The 10,843-nt window shown below is 61.7% G+C and overlaps 1 protein-coding gene across 1 annotated transcript in view; it reads right to left on the bottom strand.

The window, feature by feature from the left end:
* Slit3 (slit guidance ligand 3) overlaps positions 1 to 2,754 on the bottom strand; it is a 245,361-nt gene extending 242,607 nt beyond the window's left edge. Inside the window, exon 1 of the mRNA XM_069994000.1 lies at positions 2,198 to 2,754. Within this exon, the coding sequence (XP_069850101.1) occupies positions 2,198 to 2,754 (557 nt within the window). The remainder of the gene's footprint in view (positions 1 to 2,197) is intronic.
* Positions 2,755 to 10,843: the final 8,089 nt, after the last annotated feature.

Genomic DNA, 10,843 nt, shown 5'->3' on the forward strand with positions numbered 1-10,843 from the left:
GCGGGCCCTGCGGGGTCCCTGTGTGCAGCCGTGTTTACCCTGCACTGGGGGTAAACACGCCTCTCCCCACCGGCACGCCCTCTCCCCGCCTCTCCTCTGCAGCTCAGGCAACGCACACCACCAGATTCCCCTCTGCAGTTCTGTGGTGCCCAACGAATCGCCTTCTCAGAGCAGAGGGGGTGCGACACTGCAGGAAGGAACCCCAACTCTGACACAGCTTCGTGACAAACTAAACTCTGCCAGCCCTGGCCAGAATGCCAGCAGCTCCCGGGAGATACACACACACACACACACACACCAACTCACACCTTCCTGAAAGCCGGCTGGGGGATGGAGAAAGGGCTTCTTTTACACACACACACACACACACACACATACACACACACACACACACACACACACACACACACACACACACACACACACACTTCAACAACTGGGAAAGTGGCTTTTTCAGAAGGTCCCAAGCCCCGGCTGGCTGTGGCATGGGGATGGGAAAGGACATTTCCCTCTTCGACCACCTGCTCCCGTTCTTGTCAGCAGGGCCCCGGCTTGCTCCTGCCCAGGAGAGGATCTCGCCCAGAGGGAGGCCGGGAGGCCGGGTAACATTTGGTGAGCGAAGGAGGAGGCCCTTCCTGAGGAGGTCCTGAGCAGGGGGCAGACAAAGTCGCCCGTGGCCCACTGTGGCCGACTGTCCCTCACGTGCGCCCATGTGGAACCGGAAAACCCCATTCGTGCTCGCTGAAGGGCTGCGGGGCTGGCCGCAGCTTCTGAAAACTCCCTGCACCCTGGAAGCCTGGGGAGGCCAGCCCCCTCCTTACACACACACACACATACACACACACACACACACACACACACACACACACACACACACACAGATCAAGGCAGCAGAAGGCTGGCAGGGTGGACCCAAGAAGCAGCGGTGGCCGCCTGTCCTCGAAGGGTCAGTCTGCACGTGTCCCAGCTGACCCCACGCTGGGAGGGGGCAGAGCAGCGCAGTGGTCCGGCCCGCGCGCCAGGCTGCAGCTCTGCACCGAGCCACGGGCGTGGCCGCCCAGCTCTCTACGTGACTCTGTGTAAGGCTACACAGCACCCCGTGACTGACCACCACTCCACGCTGAGGCTCTACCCCCTGAACACGCCCCCCGGGGGTGTCTGCTGTGATGCCCCAACTCCCTGTATCCCCAGCTTGTGACCTTCCCTTGGCCACAGCCTGGCTGTGTCCTGGGCCTGTCCTGTCTGGGCCCCTCTGGAAGGTCACTGGCCAATCCCCCGGAAGATCACTGCCCCAAAGGATGACCGCCAGGAGCCAGGAGCGCAGGTCTCTTAGGTTGGCCCAAGGGAGAAGAAGAGGGGAGGAGGTGGAGGTGGAGAAGGAGAGGGAAGGGGAGGGGAGGAGAGAGAGGAGAGGAGCAGGGGCGAGGGGAGGAGATGATGGGGACAGGGGTGACGCACGGAAGATCTGTGCACCCTGTGCCCCCCCATGGTGCCTGGACTCAGGGCTGGGGGCAGGGGGGGCGGGTGCCACAGCCTGGCCACTCCAGGGCTGGCTTCCAGGGCCCCCTTCCCTTCTGCCCTCCCCCCCACACCCCGAGCCCACCCTGAGTCCAAGTTCTGAATTTGGTCTGCGGATCCAAATGACAACCCTTTCCAAAATGTTGACATACGGAAAGTAAATATTTGGTTGCACAATTGGGGTGAACGCGCGGGTCAGCCCCTCCCGCCCCACCGCCCGGCTCCCGGCCGCAGATCCCAGCTGAGTGTGGTTTGTGAATCACAGCCGTGCTGGGCCGGGGCCATCCATCTTTCCACCCCGGTGGCTGCTCGCTCCCGGAGGGCCGGCCGGATGACCCCGCCTGGCATCTCCAGGGACGGGGGGTGCCGAGGCAGGGCGCCCCAACTTAATCCTGGCCTCCTGGTTGGTGAAGCCAGAAAACTCCAAGTGTGTGCTGGCCTCAGAAATCACCAGAGCACCCCGACTTCAGCCTGGGCTCAGAGGATACCAGAACACCCCGAGTGTGCGCTAGCCTCAGAAATCACCAGAGCACCCCGACTTTCTCAGAAGCTGGACCTCCAGGCGTTGGACTTCCCTGGGGGGGGGGGGACAGCGGCCCTGTCACATGCCCACGCCGGACCCGGTCGGGGCCCTCCCCACCCGTTCCTCCTCCCCCGCCCCGCAGGCCCCGGTACTCACAGGCGCTCGGCGAGGCGGGGCACGCCGCGGGGCACGGCCCGCAGGCCCAGGCCGTGGCAGTCCACGCTGGCCGCGGCGCAGGTACACTTGGCCGGGCAGGCGGCGGCGGGCCGCGCGCTCAGGACGCTCGCCAGCGCCAGGGCCAGCGCCAGGCGGGCGCGCAGGGCGGCGCGGGCCCCGGGCGGCGCGGAGGCCATGGCGCGCGGGGCCGGGCCGGGCGCGGGGCGCGGGGCGCGCGGCGGCGGCGGGGCGCGCGGGGCCGGGCCGGGCGCTGCGCTCAGGCGCGCGGGGCCCGGGGCGCCCTCGGCGGGGCCGGCGCGGGGGCCGCGCGCATCGCCCGCCGCGCCCCGCAGCCGGAGCCGGGCGCCCCCGGGGCCCCGCGGGGCCGCCGGCCGGGCCGCGGGCGGGCGCGGGGAGCCGGGGCGGGCGCGGGGCGGCGCGGCGCCCGGGGAGCGCGGGCTCGGGGCCGGGGCTCCGGGGCTCCGGGGCGCGGCGGTGGCGGCGGCGGCGGCGGCGGCGGGGGCTCGGGGCGGCCGGCGGGCGCCCGCGCTCTCCATTCACTGCGCCGGGCGGGCGACACCCGAGACGCGGGGCCCGGCCCGCCGCCCCCCAAAACCGCCAGCGCCGCCTCCCATTGGCTGCGCCGCGCGCGCGTCGACCAAGTTGGGAAGTTTGCTGGAGCGCAGGAGCCGGGAGGGAGGACGGGGGGAGCGCGGGGAGGAGCGTGGGGAGGAGAGGGGAGGAGCGTGGGGAGGAGCGGGGAGGAGCGCAGGAGCCGGGAGGGAGGACGGGGGGAGCGCGGGGAGGAGCGTGGGGAGGAGCGGGGAGGAGCGCAGGAGCCGGGAGGGAGGACGGGGGGAGCGCGGGGAGGAGCGTGGGGAGGAGCGGGGAGGAGCGCAGGAGCCGGGAGGGAGGACGGGGGGAGCGCGGGGAGGAGCGTGGGGAGGAGCGTGGGGAGGAGCGCGGGGAGGAGCGTGGGGAGGAGCGGGGAGGAGCGCAGGAGCCGGGAGGGAGGACGGGGGGAGCGCGGGGAGGAGCGTGGGGAGGACAAGGAGGAGCATGGGGAGGAGAGGGGAGGATAGGGGAGGAGCGCGGGGAGGAGCGCAGGAGCCGGGAGGGAGGACGAGGGGAGCGCGGGGAGGAGCGTGGGGAGGAGCGGGGAGGAGCGCAGGAGCCGGGAGGGAGGACGGGGGGAGCGCGGGGAGGAGCGTGGGGAGGACAAGGAGGAGCATGGGGAGGAGAGGGGAGGAGAGGGGAGGAGCGCGTGGAGGAGCGCAGGAGCCGGGAGGGAGGACGGGGGAGCGTGGGGAGGAACGCGGGGAGGACATGGAGGAGCATGGGGAGGATGCGGAGGAGCGTGGGGAGGGGAGGAAGGAGGGGGAGGAACGCAGGGAGGGCAGGGAGGATGGGGAGGAGCGCGGGGAAGAACACGGGGAGGAGCGCAGGAGCCGGGAGGGAGGACGAGGGGAGCGCGGGGAGAAGCGTGGGGAGGACGGGAAGGAGCACAGGGAGGCAGAGGGGAGCGTGGGGAGGGGAGGGAGGAGGGGGAGGAACGCAGGGAGGGCAGGGAGAACAGGGAGAGAGGATGGGGAGGAGCGCGGGGAGGAGTGCAGGGAGGTGGAGGAGAGGGAGGATGTGGAGAGGGAAGGGAGGATGAGGAGGAGCGCGGGGAGGAGGGGAGGGACGAGGACCAGAAGAGAGGGCAGGGAGGGCGCAGGGACAGGTGGGTGGGCCAGGGTGCACTGAGGGTTTTAACTGCTGGACACGGGCCCCAGGGCTGGGGGCAGTAGGGGGTGACCCCGGTCCCAAGCCAGCCAGCCAGGGCACGGGTGGACGGGGTCCCAGGACACGCCCCACAGCGCCACCTGCCACAGCACGGTGCCACGCGACCCAGGGAGCCTGGGCGGGGGCCGGGGGGTGACGCGGGCACGCGGGGTACCCCCGAGAGCGAGCACTCCCCCCGCACTTGTACATGCTTGTGCCTGGGTGTGCAGGAGCCTGCAGGCTTTCTCCAGACCCGCACCCCCGGGGGGTCTGGACCCTGTGAACATGCACGGCCATGCACACCTGGGCAGGGTGCACCTCACACCTGTGGCCGCACACACATGGGCACAGCAGGCTTGCACAGTCATATGCTCACACAGGAGGGCCCGGACATGCTGCACACACACGCATGTGCACACAGAGGGCTCAGCTGCTGCACACTCGTACACGTGCACACGTGGCCGCCGGAACACACATCAGTTGTGAACCCCCTTTCCGCCTCGGGCCGGCTCCCCGGCCTCTCCTCTCCGTCTCTGTTCCTTCCAGAAACTCTGTGCAGGGCGTTCATCCTGCTGGAGATCAGGTTTTATTCTACCATGCTTAGCTGATTTTCAAAGTCTTCGCTGCAAGCACCCAATCGCAGATGTGCGTGCACCCACACACGCGTGCACGCACACGGGCATGCACACCCAGCGTCCGGCCCACGCCGGCCTCTCCTGGCTGCGTTCGTGTTGCCGGTGCCCTCTGGTGGCCACAGACGTCGAGGCTGCGGAGCTGGGTGACTTCAGCCAGGAGGAACTCCAAGCATCCCTTCCCTTTCCTCTGAAGCTCTCCTCCCCCCCAAGCTTGAACCAATTTAGTCTTAAGACTACGGCACTGGGAGCCCCAGGCAAGGGTCCAGGGCCCCGGGGCTCTGCAGACAAGAACGGGGCTGCGGCTGTCTTTTCCGTGCACGCATGCAGGCAGGCATGCGTGCATGTTTTGCGATCTCTGCAGCCTGGGCCTGCGGCTGCGTTTCCCACTTTCAGGCACCCAGGCTGGGTGGCTGTGCCGCTGCGCGGGCGCTCAGATGTGGGAGAAGCCCACCCGAGAACCGAGCGCAGGGGGCCCCCGCGGAGCTGCAGGTCCCCACCCAGGGAGGCTGCAGGGAATCCTGCAGTGTTTGGTCTGGCCTGGCCTCAGCCATCACGGAACCCACCAGGTCACAAGTGCCTTCCGGTAACTACAGTTCTTCATCCTCCTCTAGGGGATAAAAGTCCCCCAGATCTCCCCACCCCGACCGCCCCCCTGAGAAGCCCTGCAATCTTGGGATCCACTCTATCCAGTTCTCTCTTGTGTCATCCTGACATTATTTCCCACCAACTTAGAGGGCCTGGTCAGCTCTGTAATCTACTGAGAACACCGAATGTCAGATGGGTATGCAGGGGGCCCTGCCGGGGTCCCAGGCAGCACAGGGGCTCCCGAGCTTCGTTCCCAACTCCCCGACATCGTGGGAAGGTGCCGGCTTCCTCCTGCAGAAGTCCTGCGAAGTCCCCGCGGACCAGGCTGTTGGGTAGCATTTTCTAGATCCACTTGCCAAAGACAACTTTGCACGGTGCAGCGTGATTCTCAGAGTTCTACAAAAGCTTTCTCGGCCAACTGTTGGATTTTTCCCTCTTTACTTTTTCAGAAGTCTTCTTAAGACTGGGCCCCACGGCGGGGTGGGGGGTGGGGGGGCCTCGTGTCCCACATTTCCAGATTACCGGGAAGGAGCCAGCACGTGAGCTGGTTGCCGCCACCCAACCCCTCCCTCCTTTCTTCCTTCCTTCCTTCCTTCCTTCCTTCCTTCCTTCCTTCCTTTCTGCCATAGAAGACAGTGTGTGGTAGGTGGCAGATCCGCGGGGACACACTCATTCAGGGGGCTGTGGGCTGAGTGTTAAGAGGCTAGCACGCTGGACGAGTGCTTTCCAGTTCTTGGCTCTCCTGTGCTATTCACATCCTACAGTTAGCCATTGCTGTTTCCCCCACTTGACCCCTGCGGGTATGCACGTGTGTGTATGCACGCGCACACGCGCGCACACACACACACACACACACACACAGCCTCCAATCTCATCTCCGACCTCTGGCTCTGCCAACCGTCCTCGGCCCTGATGATCCGGGTGTCTTTCTCACAGCACCGCCTTGAACCTGGGCGGACCCCTGCCTCTTCCAGCCCAGCTGCGGGGTCCCTCACCGGGTGGAGGCCTCCTCCTCCTGGCTCCTCTCTCCGACCGTAGCGCCCGCAGGTTCGGTGCGGCTGTCACCTCCTCCAGGAGCCCTTGCTGCCCCCCCACCAGATGCCTCAAGTCCAGGGTGCTATGTGATCCAAAAGCGTTCAGAGGCACACAGGTGCCGGATCTGTTTTTGCACGCTCGAGACCTACCGGTATCAAGATGCTTGAGGATGAATTAAATCCCCGATCAGCAAGCTCATTGCACACTCTCCTGTTGCAGGTTTATTTGTTGCGTTCAGTGTTGCTTCATCTCTTGGTGTGTATATGTGTGTGTGTGGGGGGGGAGTTCCCATACTTCCAGAATGTTCCTCCCTGCCCACCATCCCTGAGGAGTTGCTGTGTCTTTGTGGAGGCCAGTCATTTGTGCTGGCCATCATCAGATGGACTCCATGTCCACTGACAGAGGTCATCTATTCCCCAGGGAGCTGACCACCCTGTCCCGTCCCCTGCTGTCCCATGGGGAGAGGGTCACACGCCTGGTCCCCCAGGGCCACAGGGCCTCCCCGAGGGGCCGAGGGATGGGACAAGAGGCGCTCCAATCTATGCAATGACAACTGGTCTCCACAAAGCAAGGGCCGTGGGCCGGGAGATGGCACTGCCATTCAGAGAGCACCAGCCACCTAATCAACCGGAAGGTCTGCTCCTTAGATGTGTCCGACCCAGGGAGCCACACAAATCGGGGCATGAGATGCTGTCGCCCAGCCTGGCGGAGCCTGGCATCCTGGGCACAGGGGACTCACGACTCTCCGGCTCGCTGTCGGGGATGCCAGGCCGCAGATCACCAGCCTTGCTGGGCCAGCAGCTGTGCGGCAGGCTCGGAGAATCACCTGGGAGGGCACGGGGCACCGAGCGCTGCATCGGCTGACTCTCCAGTTCTCAGGACAATCAAGGGGGATCGCCGTGGTGTTCAATGCCCACAGAGCCACACTTTCCTCCTCCTCCAGGCACAGGAAGACTACATTTCCCAGACTCCCTTGCAGCTACGCCCGGCATTCACACAGGCCCCTTGGGCTAACCAGAGACCATGGACAGAGGAGATCCAGACAGCGCTTCTCAGACATGTGGGAGCAGTCTGGGGAAATGTTCAGCTGCCCTGCGAGGTGGGTAGAGAGGCAGGAGAAAAGCACAGAACTCCCGAGTCTCTACTGAGACGGACAGGAGATCGTCTGTCTGTAACGTGAGGGGAAAAGGAACCACTTCATTATTTCAATGCCACTCTTGGGCATCTGTCCAAAGGATTGTAAACCGAAGGACTGAAAATCCAGCTACAAGAGAGACACCTGCAATGCACTTCACAACAACCAAACTGCGGGATCAGCTGAGTGCCAACACCTATGAACGGGTAAAGAAAACACGGTATGTGCATGCACACGTGTGTGTGTTCACACACAACGGAATATTGCTCAGTCATAGAGAAAAAATATGTCATTTTCAGGAAAATGGACGGCACTGGAGATGATCGTGTTTAGCCAGATAAGCCGAGCTCAAAAAGCCAAGCGTCACAGGACCTCGATCATTCATGGAACTTAGACCACAAGCACGTCAAGCAAGTGTGAGGCCCTGAGTTCATAATGGAAAGACAGAAAAGACAGAAAAAAAAGGAAACTGGCATGTAAGGGTGTGTGTGTGCGTGTGTGTGTGTGTGTGTGTGTGTGTGTGTGTGTGTGTGTGTGTAAAATGTAATCTTCCAAAGCCTTTAAAATCCTGCCATTTTTCCACAGCATGGCAGCCTCTGGAAGATGTCATGCTAAGTGAAATAAACAAGACATGGAAAGAAAAGTATGGCTTGGTCACAACTTTATGTGGATTCTTTGGTAGGAAATCGACTGTACAGAGAGGACAAATCAGGGTTCCACCAGTACCGTCAGTGATTTCAGCCCGAATGCTAAGTGCTTCAGCACTCAGCACAGCACCTATGCGGCGAGGGGGGGGGCGGGGGGGGTAGGGCACCGGCGGGTGGTGGGCTGACCCCAGGCCTGACCCATCACACAACTGAAATGGCGTGGCCAGAGCGTGGACGCCCCAGGGGAGGGGGTCAGAGAAGCATCTTCCTAAGCTTGAGCGAGGTGAGGGTTTGTTAGCCAAGATGGAGCAGGCGCGGATCCTCACAGGAAAAAAAAAAAGACGACAAATTGGATTTAATCAAAATGGAAAACATCTGCGCCTTTGGACCACGCCATTCTACCTGCGGGGGGAGGGACGTGGTCTAAGTGGAGGTGAGGTGGGCGCGCAGACACAGATAGAAATGACCGCGGTCATGGAAGCCGCCACGGACACCCCCAGATGCCCCACGCTGCGCCCCCACAGAGGCCAGGGATGCCCGCCCCACCCACGCTCTGTTCCTGGAAGTTTAACCAGGAAGGGGAGGCCTGTGTCCACCACAGGCCCAGACACTGGCCTGTTGGGGAGTTTTATTTACCGTGAGCCGACAATGAAAACAAACCAGATGTTTATCAACTGGTGAATGGACGCTGATTGATGATGACGACTAGAAACAGTCAGGAAGTGTCCAGATGGGAGTCTCAGGGCCCTCCTGCTGGGGAGCAGTGTGGAGCTTTCTGTCTCCACCACCCTGGGTGCCCTTCTGAAGAGACAGCAGATGAGGATCCATCTGATGGCTAGGAGCAGTGAGTTCAGGGGCGACTGGGGGAAAGCCACGGGGTATTTGCAGTGGTGGAAATGTCCTACAGCTTCCTTATGGTTTTAGTTACCCGGCTCTGAGCATGTGTCCAAGTGGCAGCCAGAGGCTTGGTTTTGTTTTGTGTGGTTCTGGGGCTTGAACTCAGGTCCTCCTCGATCTACTTCTTAAGCCAACACTCACAGCCCTTTCTGCCTCCATTTTCAGATAAGATCTCACCTTTTTGCCCGGGCCGGCCTCGAACCGTGATCCTCTGGCCTCCGCCTCTCATGTACCCCGCGTAACAGGTACACACCACCACACCCAGCCTGTGTGCTGAGGGGAGCTCACAAACTGTCTGCCTGCCTTGACTCAACCACGAACCTCTCATGTCTGCCTCCCTGCTATGATCTTTAAATGAGAACATATTGCCGCCTATACACATTTCAGAAACAGAACAAAACCACCTCACATCAGCCTCAGTTTCCCCATCTGTCACATCACGGCCGCTACAAGACTCCTCTCCAGTGAAATACCCTCCTGGTCATGAGTCCTAGCCTTCACGTCCCATCTGCCAGGTCAAGTCGCTGATAAATAAAGGTAAAAACATGTCGGACAACTGTCTTTTATGTCCTGTAACTTGGGAACTGGTACAGTCCCGACTGTGCACATCACGCTTAATACAAGGGACAGAAAAGAGTTCACGATCTCCAGAATTCAGGCAGACGCCAGACTCCCTTCGAGGGTGAGAACAATTTGCTTTTTGAATCCAGGCCCTGCCCTCCTTTCTGTGTGCACGGTGGAATGTGTGTGGACGGGGTTTGAAAGAAGACTTCTCAAAAACGTTCCTATTTATTTCTCATGGCCTAGGAGGCCCCCAGGCTCTGACTTGGAGCCGGGTGACTTGTAAATGCGTTTTCACTGCTGACATAACGGTGCTGGGAGCAACAGAGTCTGTTTTGTGACTTCTGGCTTTTGATTCCTTCCAGAGGTGGGCGGGTTATGCCTTTGCCTAGCCTTGGAGCTCAACCCCGGCCACATCCGACCCCGCCCCAAGGCTGACAGCAACTCCCATCACCCACCTCAGCGTCAGACGTTCACACACACATCCCCTCCCCAGCGCCCCGCATTCCTCATCCCCGGAACCCACATCCCGGTCCTTCATTTCAATGGAGACAAAGACACTGCACCCACCCAGCAGCGGGTTTTCCAAACAGACCCTCCCACCCCACCCGCAGTCCCCAACAGGGCACGGGGCCATTCTTTTGCATCTTCCTCTTTCGTCTTTTCCTTGGGGTTGCTGGTGTTTGAACTCGGGGCCTCCTGTGTGCCCGGTTGATGCCGTACTGCAGGTACCACATCCTTAACCCCTTCTTGCATTTGTCATTTTCCAAGTAGGGTCTCCCACGCATGGGTCCTGGGTCCATCTGACCTGCAGTCCTCTTATTCGGTTCCCTGCCCAGCTGGGCGGCCGGGGAGGGCACCACCCCCGGCCTTGTATTATTCGCTTGTATTATTGCACTCAGAGGGCGATTTCATGGTTCTACTCCCGCACTTGTTCGTAACATGAAGTCGAATGTGAATAATGAAATCATTCCTCTGAGAGGAATGTCCCCCTCCCCTACCCCCGCTCCCCCACCCAATGCCAGCGAATGACCAAGCTGTGAGCACCCAGCACTGCATTGGCAGAGAGAAAGTCTGTGACATACTCGCTCTTACCCCCCATCTGACTGCACATCCGAAAGAACCCAGTGTGTCCGTCCTGAGCCTGCGCCGAGGTACTGTGCAAACGGGCTGATTATAACATCACTCGCAAGTGCAAACTATCGGGGAAACCGACACCACCATCAAAATACACACAGCGGGGCAAATGCCGCACCTGTGTCAATTCATGTATCAACATGAACAAGCTTTTAGGATGTAACTAAGAGGAAAACGGAGCTTAAAAATACGTTCGGTGTGAAGCCATTTATGGAAATCTTCAAGCAAGCAGATTGAAGACCTTATGTTC

Source organism: Dipodomys merriami, unplaced genomic scaffold, assembly GCF_024711535.1.
Source record: "Dipodomys merriami isolate MVZ:Mamm:240054 unplaced genomic scaffold, mDipMer1.0.p SCAF_44, whole genome shotgun sequence".
NCBI classification, from domain to species: Eukaryota; Metazoa; Chordata; class Mammalia; order Rodentia; family Heteromyidae; genus Dipodomys; species Dipodomys merriami.